This window comes from Prunus dulcis, chromosome 4 (genome assembly GCF_902201215.1).
Source record: "Prunus dulcis chromosome 4, ALMONDv2, whole genome shotgun sequence".
In the NCBI taxonomy this organism is placed as follows: domain Eukaryota; kingdom Viridiplantae; phylum Streptophyta; class Magnoliopsida; order Rosales; family Rosaceae; genus Prunus; species Prunus dulcis.
The window spans coordinates 1,877,618-1,895,348 of record NC_047653.1 but is presented as its reverse complement, the minus strand read 5'-3'; the positions used below and the strand labels follow the sequence as shown (position 1 = coordinate 1,895,348).

The window sequence follows — 17,731 nt, the reverse complement described above, 5'->3', positions numbered from 1 at the left end:
GAATCTAGTACGTACCCAACGAAATTTAAGGCCAACTCTAATTAGTTGGGACCATTATTTCTATTTCTATATATGAATTCAGCTTGCTTTTTGCAGGTAAGTCCAGAATATTAATCCGCAGAAATGGTTCTCCATGCCATTGACTTGACTCAGCCAGCCTGCGCTAGAATAATTCAAATTTTGTTGCACCCGAAGCCAAAGCCACCAAGACCAAGTTGATGCTTTCCCCTTTTTGACTGGGAGGACGCCAAGTAGCAGAGACTTATTATTAATTAGCAAGCAGCAAAGACGCATACAAGACTAAAGTTGAAGAACATGATAAGATAGTTAACATCGATGGTTTCCATTTTCCAACAACATGAAGAAGGAAACTTCAATATTCTTTCCTTTGTGCAATTTGGTCTATCTTATAATAATATCTCATTAGTATCTACCAATTCCAAACCAGATATTTCCTTTTACTTCAAAATTATTGGGTTTTGAGACATCGAAACCCATTAAGCTCAACCCCTGCAAGAATTGAAGATGATCCGATTTTAAGGCCCATATAGAGGCTACAAGCTCTCGGTTTCTCTTTTTTTAGTACCTAAACTCAAACACACAATCAATAACATAAACACACAATCAATACCCAACCTGTCAAGAATCAGAAGAAACTTTCATGGTCTACTACTTGTCCAAGTCCAGGTACCCTACATTGTTTCCTAATGAGCAACTTGAGCATGGAAGCCAACCCCCTTTCTGTCTAACTAATGTAGGAGGACACTGCTTACAAATTAGCAGGAGGGCACTGCTTACAAATTAGCAGGAGGGCACTGCTTACAAATCTTGATTTTATAATACACTTCAAAAAAAGAAGGAAAAAAGATGCATGAAATGTTATTTACAGTTCTGTTTCTGCATGATGCTGAAAGGAAGGTCTTCACGAGAGACTGTCATGTGAAAAAACAAGCAAATACAGTAAGGAGACTTCGTTTTCCCTTCACAAAGGTTAGATGAAGTAGACCATGGCTGCCTCTACTCACATGCCCATCCATGGTTTTCCCATGTGCTCCTTCCTAATAATACACCAACAAAATATTATATATATAATCTGACTTAAATAAATGCAACTGCATTCTCTCCTATCATTCATTCCTTGTAGTGGCAGCAATGCCAGAGTATCTTAATAACAGAGAGCTGTTGTGAGACTGCCATTGTGAAAGAAGATCTAACAAAACTGAAATGGAATTCCAACTTGAGCAGAGCACATATACAATTTATAAACAAAAATGCAAACAAAAATTAAATCAATACAGACCAGACCGAAGCTACATTAGTTCAAGAATGCCAGATTCCACTCAACATACTGCGGAATCTGTTTGTTGACAACTTCTTCACAAGTCTCTTGGCATCTGAAACTTCTGCTTCTGCAAGTTCCTCAATGTTTTTCAAATAACCCGAATGCACAATCTTCCTCCTCCCGCTGTTGCTACTTGTCAATGACATTAATATGGAGAACAAGAACTTCTTGTTACCTGAGTTTCCTTGCTTCGGGTCAAACCGCTGCAAAAGGAGGCCCATGCTACGATCATCCTGCACGAATCGTTTTCGATTTTTCGGGATGGAGACCATGTTCGACAGTGCCTCAGCCGCCATTTCTCGAACCTCAAATGACTTTGAATCAAGAAACTTAACCAGCTCTGTCATAAAATTTGCACCCCCCAGTGCTTTCTTGGCTTCCTCTGATTTTGCACACATTCTAATTGCAACTTTTAACGCCAGTTCTTGAATTGAAGCCTCTCCATTTCGAAGAAAGGACATAAGTTGCTCCACAAAGCCATACCTGATCAAAACACTAACACAACTTGTGCTACAGAAACACAAATTTTCTACTGCCCTTAATGCTATCTCCCTCACTTTACAAGAACAAGCTGATCTGTATTCCAAGACACGAACCAGCGCTCGAATTCCACCCTCTTTGATTACCATGCTACGAACTGCTTCATCACCAGACGCTATATTTTGCAGAAATTCAATCGAATTTATCTGCAAAACTTCATCTTTCGACCGTGTAAGCCCAATAAACGTTGAAATTACACCTTCTTCAACCATGAATCTCTTTATTTCTTCGATCCCAACAAGATTTTTGAGTGCCCCACAAGCAGGACCAACCAACTCCGCTCTCACACCACCACCTTCACAACCGGAACATAATTTAAGCAGAGCTGTGACACCGCCGTGAGCTGAAATCGACCACCCGTTATCGGAATTCTCAGTCAATCTCTGCAAGCTCTTTGCAGCCCCTTCTTTCCCAACCTCGCTCCCACACTCCAACACCCGAATCAATGGCGCTATGATCCCAGCTCCGATGAGAACAACCTTATATGAACCAAACCCAGAAATTACAGAAACAACCTTTGCAGACCATTCTTGGATTTCAGCCTCATGCGAATCAAGAAGGTTGATCAACACGTTCACAATGTCACCCTGTTCCACGACGACTTTCACGTACCTGTCGTCTTCCACCACAGCCTCATACATATTAACCAGAGCCTGTCGTTTCATTTCTGCGCCCCCAATCTTCATTCTTGTCATCAAGTCTCTCACATAGAACCTCATGTCGTCTCTGCAAGCTCCGTTTCCAGGCCTCGAAACGACGATCGCAAACCTTTGAGTCAAAACGCCGGCGTTGTAAATCTCCGAGAGGTTTCTTGCATGAAGATCGAGTTTTGCAGAGAGCATATCCAAGTCGCTCTGCATCAGAAGCTTCCCGCTGTAAGAAAGATCGACGCAGCGCCGAGCAAGACCGTGGCACTCGTTGACTGTGCCCGATATGTTCGACACTAGGCCTAAAAGAACTGGATTTTCATCTGTTTCGCAGTTTTGTACGGCCGCTAGGCCAGAGTTCAAATCTTCGAGCTTGGTCCTTATTGTATTCCATTTCGCTGCGAAGATTTTGATGGAAAAAGAGAGTGAGATCAAAGATGATATGGACTCAACGGCTCGTCGGAGACTTGATGCTCCGGCGGAAGATTCCGGCAAGTCCGGGCTTTGCTCTGTTTCTTTGGGTCCCTTCTCTTCTTCCCGCATTTTTGTGGTTCTCATTGGTTTTTGGAGTCAACTCATTTTGTAACAGCAAAGTGGGTTAGATTCCGGCGAGATGGGTTCGAAGATTCTGGCCAATTTGATCGGAAATTCGGAACAGAATGGAATCTAAGCGACAATCTTATCGTGAACAAAGAGAGAGGCTCTGACTTTCCATCTCTTATCTCTCTCTGGTCTGGCAGCTGATCCACTGAATTGGATTTTAATGTGAATTTACAGGGCTGGCCTTTTAGGGTGGCGTGTGGTAGCGACGGATGAGTAGGGAATTAAAGAGGGGTATTTTTGTCATTAAACTGGGGATCTGAATCTGTTGGAAGTTGGAGCTTATTTATAGGAGGAGGTGGAAGTTTTTTGTATCTCTCTTCTAATCTTTGATTATCTCTTCTAAATTATAATCTAATCATTGTAATTTGTATGTGAATGGTTCCTTTGCTATAAGCTGTACAATTTAAACATGCTTTTAATAAGATAATTTTATTCACTATTGGTGGTCAAAACTTTAAAGCAATGCTTACATTATGTGTGCATTCTTTTATTATTATTTTACAAACTTTATAGTGAAAGCATTTCAACTTCGATAGTTGTAAGATGTAACAAATTAACCATCATAATTCCCAACACTCAATTATCAAGGTTTTATTTTTATTTTTATTTTTGCTTTTTCCTTCAAAGTTCAATGGTAGATCACTTATTCTCATTGGTTTATGATTCTCATCATTCTTCTTTGCCATTTCCCTTCCTTTACTATGGCCAACATGAAGGGAAAAAAAAAAAAAAAAACTCTCTTTTTTTATTTTTGTTTTCTTTAATACAAGGACACCGTCAGACATATATGTAAAAATAATTTATTAAAAAAATAAAAATAAAAAATCGCACATCTCAAACTGTGATTGACAGGAAAGTAGTCATTACTTCTAAGGAAAGAGGCAAATATTTTTCTTAATATAATATTTTGAAGGTGTATTATATGTGACGCAAGCATGACCTATGCAAAGACAAAGGAGAATAAAAGGCCACATTGTAAATGGCTATAAGATGTGAAGGGCCAAGACTTTGACATAATTTGGCATCAAAGCTTTACCCAAAAATCATCTTTATACGGAGAAGAAAGTGAAGGTTTGCGTTCAGTTCACGAGTAGAAAAAGAAGGTTTCCTTCTTTTGCTAAGAAATTTCCATGCTTGGACCTTTATGAACTTCTAACTTAACTTTAGTTCACAAAAAAATAAAAACTTCTAACTTAACTTTAGTTCACAAAAAAATAAAAAAGAACTTCAATCTTTTAACTTTATATGAACTTGCAAAGAACCCATTAATGTAGTGGTTTAGAGTATTTATTCATTCAGGCAAGGTTCTGGGTTCTGAGTTTAGTATACTATCGCTTCTTTCAATGGAAATGTCCTAAAATAAAAAATAAAAAAACTTTATATAAACTTTTTAAGTGTTAGTTAATTAAATAGGAGCCGCTAAAAAAATTATTAATTATAACCACTGTTAGCAAAAGCAAGAGACAAAGCTTTGATATTAATAGCTAGTGAGAAAATTAACTGGACTGGTTAGTTATGGACCGCCCTTAAAATAGTGACACTATTTGGATTAGGTGAAAAGGCAAAAGTAAAGGGTAGCTTTCAATGACCTTGGCATGGAGATGACACAGCCTCCACCCCACCATGTGAAGGCCTTTGTTGGATGCCTTGAGCCATCAGTCTTCTTTAGATCAAATTGGAAGTGGAGGTGGAACTTAATCTCTATAAAAGTTGAACCAAAGCTGTTTCTATAACACTTTTTGAACTCTGAATAATGAGAGAGGAGCTTTAAAAAAAAGCCAAAAGCTGCTTTTGTTTGAAGGAAAAAAATGTGAAAAGCAAGCGTGAAAGGCATTGAGCATCCTTTGCTTGCATAGTAAATTACAAGATAAGATTTGGAAGCATTGCACAGATTAAAACCCTAGAAGATGACAAAATGGGGATTCCAAAATAAAAATCAATGACCCATGATGTGATTAGATGTCTAAATCGCTGTCTCATAACATGACAAAGACACTTGTTAGGTATTCTGCTGTTCACGGATTATCTTCATGTTATTTTGTCATGATAGTGAGTATGATTTGCAACAATTTGGTTTAGTTAATTGTGTTAAGCTCTTTTTTGGGTCAATTATCTGTTCAACTTTTTATAAATATTTGTAATTCGTTGGCCACCATGCTTTCCCTCCCCCAGCCACTCACTCCGTCAGATAAATGAGCAACAATCAATAGCAGAGATTTTGGCCCTTGAGCATAATTGAATCTGCACATGGTCTCAACCCAGTGTTAGGGTTTGGGTTGGGACCCTATATCTTACATGTAGAGCCACAGATGTTGCATAAAAGCTCCTAATTTTAAACGATATCTGCTGTCAAATAGAATCACGTGTTTAATACGCGACTCACTTTTGAACGTTTCTTAGTAATTTCACGTCATGTTCTTATATATATTCTTAAAAGTAAATCAGTGCCAAACACTGTTATGTGCTATATATGTTGGGTGTTTAATGCTTCACGAAGTGTTAGGTAGAAATGGCACTTGGATGCACAGGCACGAAAGTGATTGCTTGGGACACTTTGAGTACGGAACAAGTGAAATTCGATACAGCTAGTAGCACAGTTATGATATATACCTTAGCTTTGAAGAGAAAAGTACATATAACAATATTTTGCTGCTGCCCATGTTGATCAGATCTACTCCAATGCAAAATTGCAAATGCAATGCTGGTCAAGTAGCTAGCTATCTAGGTGACTCATAATCAAAAATCAAAATAAAGCAAAAGACCTTGCTTCATAAAGTTATACAAATTTGGTGTTTGCCAATCCCCTGGATGCGTTTCACAATTCAAACTATTTGGCAATCGAAAGGGTCTAAACTCTGCTTCTTTTTTTTAGTTCTGTCACTTGTTGGTAAACATCAAACAGCTGCTTAATTATGCTCAACTCTTCTTAACCCCAAGATTCTAGCCAGTGTCTTTTTTTGCTTCTAAGCATCCATCCCAAATTTCCTACTTAATTACAGGGTTTTGAATGAAAATTAAATCGAGCACCGACAACGAGTACGTTTATGTGAGAGACTGGTGACTTGTGGACTGTGCTCAAGCCTTCAAACATGTAGGTGTTGGGTGTTCATCACCTCTTTCACGATCTTGACAAATAGCCATGATAACAAACGTGTAGACTACAACGTTGTCATTTACAACTTACATTCCAAGAAAATGACGTGCGACTTAGAAATCGTGCATGGGACCAGCATCTGCTAAAAGACTTGTATGGTTATTATTTGCTTAAGATTTGAATTGGACAGCTTACCACAACTTACTTAATTACACTAGAGTTATAATTAAAAAGAGATACGTAAACCATATATAAGATTGTCTCTCTACACCCTTCACACCCTTCACACCATTACTAATGTCACATTTAAAATTATTTTTTTACAGAAGCAACAATCCACATGAACTTTGCAAGTATAATTTCCAAGACATGATCTCAAGAATGGACCTCTTACCAAACTATTCCATCTAAAAGTTATTTTGTAACTTTTCTGATGAATAGACATCAATATAAAATCTAAGTATGGTACTATTAATTATTAAAGAATCTGATTTTCTCCCAACTTTCAAATCAAACACTGAATAATTATAAAAGCGTTTGATGATATTTTAGTTGGTGTTGTAGTTGTTAAGGTAAATAATCTCACATTTGAAATATTTAGGATTGGATCTTCATCTGTTATATGTTTATTTAATATGATGACAGATTTCAGTTTAGCCATTTGTCTCTCTTTCTTTAGCTTCAAACCCAAATGGTGTTGCTTATTCAAGCATTTGAGATTCATTCCACTCAAACTATTTGTTGATGAATTTTGAGCCTGACACTTGTCTAGAAAATTTTAATTGTCTATTCAGTAAAGTGCATGCATGCCCTTCAATCCCCCAAAAAACACAGATGGCTCATTGATGCAGGCAGATGACCTGAATGAGAAGCAATTTTCTGTTTTATTGATCACTTTTTCTGGTTCTTTTCTCATGAACCTAACTCTGTCAGAAGCTAAAAGGTCTTCGCATCAACAAAGAGAAGAAAAGTAAACAGAAGTACAAGCAAACAGATAACTCATTAACAACCTCACAACATAGTCCATGACACTAACGGGAAGTGTATTCGTTATGCAACCACATACGTCCTGCATCTCCAAGATAATGTGGACCCCAAACTAAAAATGCCCTTTGCTACCGCAGATTCTGAGCCATTGATCAAACCAGATGCAAGAACAAGTGCACAAGCAATGCATCTTTCATGTCCCCATCTTACATGACCAATCAGCTTGTCTGTTTCCTGACCACCAGGCTTTATTCCATTGCATTAATTCTTTGCGAATGATCGCAAAGCCTGGACTTGTGTAGAAACTCAAGTTCCCATTTCCATATAGCCCGGTTGCCTATGCCTTCAATCTAGACTGCTTCATCTGCTTTTAATTCTTTCACCAATCTCAACATCAGCAACTCAAAGGCAGGTTTTCTGCAGCCATGTTAGAAGGCAAAGCCGTCGTTAACGAGACTGACATGCTTCAAACAATGCAGCAAGACGCGCTCCATTTAGCTGCAAAGGCTCTCGATATATTTGATATCACTGAACCTACCGAAATCGCCCAATTCATAAAGAAGGTCAGCTCCTCTTTCCAGTATTATCCTCAGCACTGAATCATCACTAAATCATTTGAAATTCATGTGTCTTTTTCTGTGCTTGTTTCCATGCAGGAATTCGATGAGTCATACGGGACTGGGTGGCAGTGCATAGTAGGAACAGATTTTGGTTCGTTTGTGACACACAGCCAAGGCTGCTTCATCCATTTCTTGATTGGTAGCCTTGCTTTCTTGGTTTTCAGGGGTACGGCCAATCTTGCTGCTGAAGCAAATAGGATCCCGCCATTGGAAGCCGTGAAGGCATAAAGCTCTGCTTCATAAATCTTTACTGCCTTCCTGTTCTCCTTGAATTTGTATATCATAATAAATGAACAAATTCCAAGTTCAGTAATTTATCATCCTGCGTTTCCATTTATTAAGCTGAACCAAAGTAAAAATATCAAATCCAATGTCTTTAAATGTCCTCTGCAGAAACTTGAGGTTGTATGAACAATATTGGTCTTAGGTCATAGGAACTGGTGGATTGATGATAGAAAAACATGAACAGCCTGAACAAGCGCACACAGGCAGGGCTCATATAAGATACCCTAGCAGGATGTTAAAGACCATGTAACCTGATGATGGAAGGTACCTGTGTGTGTAACCACATATAAGATACGGAACTAACTCGATGAAAGTGCACAGAGTAATTGCTGACTGTGGTAAGATCCCCCGGAATGTGTGAGGGTGAGAGAGATTACCATGTATTTTGTAAGCTTCAAAGGGTGAGCACAATAGGTTTTCAACCTTCAGAAAGTGAGAACAAAAGGTGGGGCATCCCTTCTTGACCCAGCAACAGAACGGTAAACATAGACTTTATCAGCCTGATCATCATCATTCCCATCATCCTTCATTACCTCAACATTCAATCTTGGCATCTCACTTGCCAATAGCCGACATGCGTTCATTGTCACATTGCAGGCTGACATCCAAAGTGATCTCATAGATTCATACTTCTCAAAACCTGAGAGCAAAGCCGCATTCCCGAATGGGCAGTCTCTTATCTCAAGTTTCTTGAGCTTTGGACAACCATTCAGCACACACTGCATCCCCCAATCACTTTTTCCAGCGAAAGCTACTGAAAGCGTTTCCAAATTCTTAGCATATTCTCCAATGTATTCAAATGTGCGGTCGGTCAATAAACCTGAAACTGCAAGCCTTTGGAGTTTAGTGCAAGTCTTCACCACTGCACCAAAACCCTCATCCATGGGCTCATTTGATATGTGATCTGGTTGCCCTGGGTTCATTATACAGAGACGAAAGTGGGTGAAATCAGGGCAGTTTTTTACAACAGTTGCTACAGCTGCATTAGTCATCTGCCGACAAAAGTAGAGGACATAACGGAGTCTTCGGCAGCCATAAGACACAGCAACAAACCCAGATTCAGTCACCCCATGGATAATATCATCACCATAAGGATCAGAAGGGAAAACACGGAGTTCCTCGATCAAAGGACAGTTAGATCCGACAGCCTCCAACCCTTTGTCTTCCACTGTGTCCAGGACCTGTATCAAGTATTTGATACTATGAGTCAACAAGACTTCTCTTTCAACAGTTATAGATGAAGTATTTGCAGTGTTTCAGAAAAGAAAAAAAAAAGATGAGTTATTTAAACAGAGCTTAAGCTATAATGTCATTATGGCAAAGATTGAAGTGTCTTTTCTTCTCATCTACCTTAATAGATTAACTTTCTCAAATGAGGAAATTATTATGCAGAAGGAAATTTACCCAAAGTCGCCGTATACGTGGGCAATGAGCAAGAAGCTTAGCAAGTTCCCAACTTTGCAAAGCAGAATAACTCAAATTCAAGAAAGTGAGATTTGTACATGCAGGATACAGAGCTGGAAGATAAAGGGCCGTTGCTTCCCATAAACCAGAGAGCGTGTGTAAATTATTGCAATTGCTAAATGCTCTTTCAAGTTGTGAATTCTGACAGGCGGTGAGCTCTTGCATAAATGAGCCAGTGCCTAGCTCCAGAAGCTGAGGAGCATGGGTAAGAAGCCTCTGTAGCTGTTCCAAGGTTACATTTTTATTAACCTTCAACACCTTAAATGATTTGCACCTGCGTACAAGTTTCTCAAGAGCATCGAAATTGACATCGCTATTGAGGCTGGCAAAGTTTAGTATTTCCAAAGATGTGAAAGTTTCGGGGAAGCAACTTAGCCATCCGCCACTTCTATCATCAATTGCATTCTCCTGTATGTCCAGCTCAGTCAAATTCCTGAAACCAAATTAGGATGGGATATTAGTTATTTTCTTCAACAACTGAAGTTAAGCATAAAGCTTAAGTAAACTATAAGCTTAATATGGGAATTTTAATTATCAAACAGCTTTGAAAATTCATGATCACCAACAGTTGAATCAAAATCTGACAAATTTGAAAAGTAAAATACTTTATTGAGATCAAAATTCTGTATACCTGTCTTTGATTATGTGCAATTAACTACTTCTTTTTTCTCATTAATTGACCTACCTATTTTTCTTTTTTTGCCAGAACAATTGACCTACCTATCATGTGAACCAAATTTGGGCGGTGGTTATTGTAGAATATAAGTAAAATATTCTAGCCAGAAAAATGAATTGTTTCTTTTAGACTTTGGATTAACAGTTCAAACGTCGCCTCAAGAGAAAGAGGTAGAAAGAGGTAGAAAAAGAATAACAGAATCATTTCAGTTTCTGGGTTATTTCCTGGGTGCTTGGTTGTAGTTTCTGCAGCCCACGTGTAAGTGCAGAAAATTACACAATTTATTGTACGCTTTAAAAGGATATTTACCAACAAAAAAACCCCTACTTGTGAGTTTTATGGGTCAAAAAATTAAAATTTTAATAAAACCCATTATCAAGTTTTGTGCTTTCTGAAACTCAAACCACCGCAACCCAGATCTCAATTCTGGAAACCCAAAACCCAATAACAAAAATCAAAACTTCCAAAGGGGCCAAAGGGGCCAAATTGAAAGACACTTACTTGCAGTGAGTGGCAATGGCTGCGAGGCCATCTGTGCTGAACCCATCACAGCTGAGAAGCGAGAGAGCTTTGAACCCAGGAAACGAAACAGCCAAGAACTCAAGGCTCTCATCAGTCACCGTCATCCTCTTCAGCCTCAGCTCCTCCAGAAGCGGGTATTCGCTGGCAAACACCTCCAGCCAAGGCTGAACATCGCTGCCCCAGTTCGGAGGAACCAGATTGAAGTCCGAGAACCGGGGCTTCCCTTTCAGGGTCACGCTCCGGATGCTCCGAAATCGCCGGGTCACTATCTCCGGCGACGCCGAGTAGCAGTTTCCGATGAACACTTGGCGGCGGGACCACCGCTCCGCGTCGTACCAGTCCTTGCACACCAGTGAGACCGAGCTCCGGTCCTTGCGGGACTTCACCATGCCGAGGACCTGCTCCAAAACCTCGTCTGGAAAATCCGACCCGACCCGGTTCGGCTCGTCCGGGTCCGGTGAATCGGACTTGCTTCTTTTCGAACCCATGAAGCAAAACGGAGCTCGGAGCCTGGTTTAAGTAGCGTGAGCTCGAGCTGAGAAATGCTGTACGGATCCGGATATGAGATTTGAGAGAAGCAGAAACCTTTGAAGGACAGATTTAAACTTTTAATGTTTAGAGGCTGGATCTGCCATGGACACAGAGAAGGAGCATGGTCTGAGATAGCTGGATATGGAGGTTGAGCAGCTTGAGGGAGAGAGAGAAGGAGAGAGAAGGCCCAACCCAAGGCCTTGCGTAGCAAAAGCAGCAAAGAAGAGAGAAATAATTAATTGTGGGATTTAATAATTATTCATTTGTTTATTGTCTGTAACCTCTGTTAACGGACTCTAATGACCTAGGTAAGCTCGAGCTGACACAGACAGCCCAATAAGATCGTAGCCCATATTTTGTCCTCACCCAACGAACCGGGTGTGTTAGGATCACCACCAATGAAGTTGTGCCACGTAAGCAAGCTCGTAGGGTGTGGATGGAATGTCGACGAGGGTAAGCTTCAGCTAGCTAGGCTTCTGGTTGATCATTTGACTGGCAATGTTATTAGTATGAAAGACACACTAGAGTCTCACAAAGAATTTATGTTTGGTTTATTTTTATGTTTATATCATACTAATCCAGTGCATTTATCTTCAGGATCTTATGTATAGATTAAGCTTACCATTTTCTTCTTGCAACTTTACAAGCATTGCACTTTTTAGTAGGTTAGGTGGTAAATGGACTTCTTGAATGGCAACTGTCGGTGAACCCTGTACAGCGTCGAATGCTATTCTGGACATGATTTGATGTTACATATGCCGTCTGTGCATCATATATATTCGTTTCCTACTTCTTGTTGGATTTGGATATCTTTCCTATTCCTATTTGACTTCCGTCAAATAGAACACTATATGTAGAGCTTGTGGGTACGAGTCTTATTGTATATATCTCTGCAAATTGCAATCAATCTGCACATCAATGATGAGTCTTAACAATTTCGCCATGCGACCTGGGGATAGTGATGCTCGTGCTGCCAAAAGAAGAAAGAGAATATCCCAATCTCTTGATCTTGAACCACACTCCGAGCCTCACTTAAACCCCAGCATGTTGAATCTTGATCATCTCCCTGACCTTGTATTGATAGAAATCATTTGTCGACTTCCCCTTGCATCTGCGGCTCAATGCATGTGCGTGTCCAAACGTTGGTTCAGTCTAGTTTCTTCTAATCCTTATTTCGTTCGTCGTTTTCTATGTGTACAAAGTGATAACCAAAAGCCCATCCCACGCACCCTTATCTTCACGAATCCAAGGCAACCAAGGAAATTCTTTGTGACGTCCTGCTCTAATCCTCTATTTTCGTTAACACGCAACATGAATTTTAATTTCCTCCCTTGTTTTCAAGGGCCTATCAACACACCAGAGTATGAACCAATTGTGGTAGGAGCGTATAACGACATAGTTTTATGCTGCGCAACCATGTGTTTTCAACGGGATTACTACATTTGCAATCCATACATCAGGCAATGGGATGCTCTTCCTCCCGCTCCTCGATGCCACGAGGAAGTAAGAGTGGGATTCATCTGCGAACCCTACTACTACTATAATTGTAAGAAGCAGCAATGTGAGGAGGAAGACCACCGAAAAGAAGTAGTAGAAGAAGAAAGTGATGCATGTAGTAGAATCCGGCTTAATGTTGAGTACAGGTACAAGGTTGTGCGAATAATTCCTCAGTGTCCAGAGAAATCCTTCGAGTTCAACATGGAAATGTTCTCCTCTGAGACTGGTAGATGGACAGAGTCAGTTGTATCCTGCCCAAGAAGCTTTTGTTTTAATAGCTTGCATAGAAATGCAGGGGTTGCTCACAATGGAATGCTCTACTGGTGGAGCTCTAGTGATGGCTTTGTTATTGGTTTGGATCCCTACTCCAACGACAGCTCCAACTCTGCTAAATATTGTTTCCATTTCATTGATAAACCTCAAGATGAGTCGGAGTCGGAGTACGGAAGAACATTTGATTTCATGGGTGTGTCTAGTAAAGGGCGTTTGCGAATGTGCGAGTACTCCCCCGCGTTTGTTGGTGATACTGATGGTCATGTGAGTGTTTGGGAGTTGAAAGATGACCACCAGATGGACAAGGACATGGACACGGACGACGCTGCATCTGCATGCAATGACAATGGCACATGGTGTTTGGTAGGCAGAGTTACCCTGTTACATATGCTTTCGGAAACCCAGTTGTTGATAACATGGAAATTTTATAGCAAATGGCTTAAGACGGTTACGGTGCTCGCTTTCCACCCAAATGATGATGATATCTTGTTTTTAGAGTTTTATCAACACATCATCATGTGCAACATTCGCGAGGCAAGGCTAACGGAGGTTACGGACATCCCATATTATTGTGCTAAGATTCACTCTGCTAGACCAGTCTTCCCATTGGCGTTCCCATGGTGGCCGACACCAATACTTACTCGACACAAACTGGCGGCCTCCTCCTCCTCCTCCTTGAATTCCCACGTGGGCCGTGTTACCACTTATACTACTAGTACTACTAGAACCAGACGAGCCATCAAGAGAATGTTGCAAAAAAGAAAAGAAAAGCTAGCCTTGCTTGTGCGTCCTCAATCCTCCACCGAAAAACAAAGCTAGCGCACTCCGTGCATGCAAGGCAGCTAGCAACTAATTCGAAAGGATTCGAAGCTAGCTGATGAGGCAAGAGAAAAAGAGCTGCACCTTCCCTAATTTGGTCTGAATTTGATGTTGATCTTTATATTTCATTATGTAACAGTCAATATTATATACGTCCATTCGGATTACTACTAGTTAATACTTGATTGCCACTTGTAAGTTGTATGTAAATGTGTGTGTGTGTGTGTGTGTGTGTGTTCTCATCTTGATTAGATTTATGTTATGTTAGTACGTGTATAGTATACTTTTATAATTCAATATAAAAGATCAATCTGATGCGTTGTGTGTGTGAGGATGCAATGAAAACCAATTTTAATAATTCAATAACAGAGATTTGGCTAATATTAGAAACTCAAACAATAGATAAAGTGATAATTTCATGATGCTCACTCAGCATGGGAGATTCGTATCTTAGTCCACCACTCCACTCCACAGTAATTGACCAAAACAACATACGACTTTCATGTCGCACTTGGATTAGGAAGATGCCTATGTTATTTATCATAATCAATGGTGAGACTATGTATCTTAGTCCAACAACTATTTGAATGCGAAAAACATCACTTGTTCTTTCTTGTCAAAGATCTAGCTTCTGGTTGTTAAATTTTCAGATGCCTCAAATGCGGCTTGAATCCCTCCTCCTTCCTCCCAAATGAAACGCCTATCCCAGTCAGTCTGATATCAACAATGCCCTGATGCGCTAGCTGATTTGTTTAGGAAGCAAAATATTCAAACACACGAGTAAAACTGATAATCAAAATCTGTTTATGTCCGATTCAACCCAGCCAGCCACTGGGAGCTGTATGCTGCTGTTTGCTCTCATCCCAATCCCAGAGGACCAAATTGTCCAAGATGTTCCTATCTTCAAACAAGAAATCATCCACAAATTGGCACCTCAACAAGACATATCACTAACTGTTTAACTTGTCTTATCATTCTAGTATAATGGTAACTAAGATGATAATTTTCTTGCTACTTAAGTCAACTAACATTATAGAATACAGAACTAAGAAGCACTAAACTTTAAGCACTAAACTTTAAGCAATTAACTTGATGAATATTTGCTAGTAGTGCATGCACACACTTTCAATGTTAACTGTGTGTGATAAGAACCTCAGACTTGCAACATGGTATGTGTGACTAAATGAGAGGAAGAGGGACGAAGAGAGATTACCATGTATTTTGTAAGCTTCAAAGGGGTGAGCACAATAGGCTTCAATCTTCAAAACGTGAGAACAAAAGGCGGGGCATCCTTTCTTGGCCCAGCAACAGAACGGTAAACATAGACTTTGTCAGCTTGATTTTCATCATTCCCATCATCCTTCATTACCTCAACATTCAATTTTGGCCTCTCACTTGCCAATGAGCGACACGCGTTCATTGTCACATTGCAGGCTGACATCCAAACTGACCTCATAAATTCATACTTCTCTAAACCTGAGAGCAAAGCCACATCCCCGAATGGGCAGTCCCGTATCTCAAGTTTCTTGAGCTTGGGACAACCATCCAGCACACACTGCATCCCCCAATCACTTTCTCCAGCAAAGGCTATTGAAAGGTATTCCAAATTTTGGGCATGTTTCCCAATGTATTCAAATGTAAGGTCGGTCAATAAACCTGAAACTGAAAGCCTTTGTAGTTTAGAGCACGTCTTCACCACTGCCCCAAAAGCCTCATCCATAGGCTCTTTTGTTAGGTAATCTGGTTGCCTTGGGTTCATTATGCAGAGACGAAAGTGGGTGATATCAGGGCAGTTTTGTGCAACGGTTGCTATAGCAGCATTAGTCATCTGCCAACAAAAGTAGAGGACATAGCAGAGTCTTCGGCAGCCATAAGACAGAGCAACAAACCCAGATTCAGTCACCCCATCGACAATATCATCACCGTCAGGAGCAGAAGGGAAAACACGGAGTTCCTCAAGCAAAGGACAGTTAGATCCAACAGCCTCCAACCCTTTGTCTTCCACTGTGTCCAGGACCTGTATCAAAAATTTGATATCAAGAGTTAGCACCTGAGGATTTCAATAGTCAACATATCTTCTCAGTCAACAGTTGTAGATGTACTTGCAGTGTTTAGAAAAATAAATAAGCCAATCAAAGAGAGGATTAAGTTATTATTTCGTCAGTGTGGTCAAACAGTAACGATTTCAAAACCCCAATTATGTACCATGTCATTATTGTAAAGATTATAGTGTGTTTCCTTCTCATCTACCTTGATAGATTAGCATTTTCAAAATGAAGAAGCTATTATGTAGAAAAGGAAATAAATGGGAAATTTACTTACCCAAAGGCGCCGGAGGAGTGGGCAATGAGCAACAAGCTTAGCAAGGTCCCAACTTTGCAAAGTAGCATAACTCAAATTCAAGAAAGTGATATTTGTACAGAAAGGATACAGAACTGGGAGATAAAGGGCCGTTGCTTCCCATAAGCCAGAGAGGGTGTGCAAATTCTTGCAGTTGCTAAATGCTCTTTCAAGTTGTGAATGCTGAGAAGCTGTGAGCTCTTGCCAAAATGAGCCGGTGCCAAGCTCCAAAAGTTGAGGAGCTTGGATAAGAAGACTTTGTAGTTGTTCCAGGGTTACACTTTTATTAACCTTTAACACCTTGAATGATTTGCACCTACTTACAAGTCTCTCAAGAGCATCAAAATCAACTTTGCTATTGAGGCTGGCAAAGTTTAGTATTTCCAATGATGTGAAGGTTTCAGGGAAGCAACTTAACCAGTCCCCACTTTTATCATCAATGTCATTCTCCTGTATGTCGAGCTCAATCAAATTCCTGTAACCAAATGATTTTGTTCAAAAAGTTATAAATCAGGGATGAATTCTTTTCATCAACCATTACTCTCTCTGTCTCTCAGATCTCATCTCTGGAACCCAAAAACCAATCGAAAAACACTTAACAATGAAAACTCAAAAACTGGAAAAGGGTCCAAATCCAGAAAGACACTTACTTGCAGTGAGTGGCAATGGCTTCAAGGCCATCAGTGCTGAACCCGTCACAGCTGAGAAGCGAGAAAGCTTTGAAGTCGGGAAACGAAACAGCCAAAAACTCAAGGCTCTCATCAGTCACCGTCATCCTCTTCAGCCTCAGCTCCTCCAGGAGTGGGCATTCGGAGGCGAACACCTCAAGCCAAGGCTGAACATCGCCGCCCCAATTCGGAGGGACCAGATTAAAGTCCGAGAACCGCGGCCTCCCTTTCAGGGTCACGCTCCGAATGTTCGGAAACCGCCGGGTCACGATCTCAGGCGACACCGAGTAGCAGTTTCCGATGAAGACGTGGCGGCGAGACAACCGCTCCGCTTCGTACCAGTCCTTGCACACCAGCGAGACCGAGCTCCGGTCCTTGCGAAAGTTAACCAGGCCCAGGCCCAGGAGCTGCTCCAGCACCTTCTTTATTTTTGAATCCATAAAAACAGAGCTCAGTCTGAGCAGAGCAAGAGAAGAGAAGAAGAGGGCTTTGTCCTTTGTGTCTGAAAATGCGCAGAATATGGAGGTTGAGCTGGAGAAGGAGGAGAAAGAAGCAAATAGTTGGCAGCAGCAGCAGCAGCAGCAGCAGAGAAAATTAATGGTTTAGGGATCTAGTAATGGTGATTAGTTAATTAAATTATTATTTGTTTAACCAGCTAGAATGTAATCTATGGATGAACGAAAATTTTTTCCTCGAGGTGATTAGACATCACCAACGAAGTTAATTACTGTAAGAGTGTAATATTCATCTCTCTTTGTCCCCCCTAAAGCTTAGCAAGCCCATGTTCTACCAACGGTCCTCTTTTCTGAGTGTCCATATAAAA

General features: G+C 40.4%; 5 protein-coding genes across 7 annotated transcripts; 2 read left to right on the top strand and 3 right to left on the bottom strand.

Moving 5' to 3' along the window:
* Positions 1-1,098: 1,098 nt before the first annotated feature.
* LOC117626115 (vacuolar protein 8) lies at positions 1,099-3,488 on the bottom strand. The gene has a single exon (XM_034357766.1). It carries the CDS (start codon positions 3,085-3,087, stop codon positions 1,321-1,323), a length of 1,767 nt encoding a protein of 588 aa, XP_034213657.1. The 5' UTR covers positions 3,088-3,488; the 3' UTR covers positions 1,099-1,320.
* Positions 3,489-7,068: 3,580 nt separating this feature from the next.
* Positions 7,069-11,549, bottom strand: LOC117624969 (protein TRANSPORT INHIBITOR RESPONSE 1-like). 2 transcript variants are annotated; one of them, XM_034356516.1, is made up of 4 exons: positions 10,760-11,549; positions 9,523-10,015; positions 8,496-9,299; positions 7,069-8,386 (listed from the first exon to the last, which is right to left on the bottom strand). In XM_034356516.1, the coding sequence occupies exons 1-3, from the start codon at positions 11,266-11,268 to the stop codon at positions 8,544-8,546; spliced, it is 1,758 nt and encodes a 585-aa protein (XP_034212407.1). In that variant the 5' UTR covers positions 11,269-11,549; the 3' UTR covers positions 7,069-8,386; positions 8,496-8,543. The 2 variants fall into 2 exon arrangements, with proteins under 2 accessions (XP_034212407.1, XP_034212405.1); XM_034356514.1 differs by having other exon boundaries at positions 7,069-9,299; positions 10,760-11,548.
* Positions 7,616-8,080, top strand: LOC117624970 (dynein light chain 1, cytoplasmic-like). The gene is made up of 2 exons (XM_034356517.1): positions 7,616-7,776; positions 7,870-8,080. Exons 1-2 carry the CDS (start codon positions 7,639-7,641, stop codon positions 8,059-8,061), a joined length of 330 nt encoding a protein of 109 aa, XP_034212408.1. The 5' UTR covers positions 7,616-7,638; the 3' UTR covers positions 8,062-8,080.
* Positions 11,550-12,727: 1,178 nt separating the features above from the next.
* LOC117624183 lies at positions 12,728-13,900 on the top strand. The gene has a single exon (XM_034355326.1). The coding sequence runs from the start codon at positions 12,728-12,730 to the stop codon at positions 13,898-13,900; it is 1,173 nt and encodes a 390-aa protein (XP_034211217.1).
* A 372-nt stretch (positions 13,901-14,272) lies between these two features.
* LOC117624968 (protein TRANSPORT INHIBITOR RESPONSE 1-like) lies at positions 14,273-17,721 on the bottom strand. Of its 2 annotated transcripts, none has more exons than XM_034356513.1 (4): positions 16,891-17,721; positions 16,223-16,715; positions 15,114-15,917; positions 14,273-14,643 (listed from the first exon to the last, which is right to left on the bottom strand). In XM_034356513.1, the coding sequence occupies exons 1-3, from the start codon at positions 17,346-17,348 to the stop codon at positions 15,162-15,164; spliced, it is 1,707 nt and encodes a 568-aa protein (XP_034212404.1). In that variant the 5' UTR covers positions 17,349-17,721; the 3' UTR covers positions 14,273-14,643; positions 15,114-15,161. The 2 variants fall into 2 exon arrangements, with proteins under 2 accessions (XP_034212404.1, XP_034212403.1); XM_034356512.1 differs by having other exon boundaries at positions 14,273-14,801; positions 16,891-17,720.
* Between the last annotated feature and the right edge of the window lie 10 nt (positions 17,722-17,731).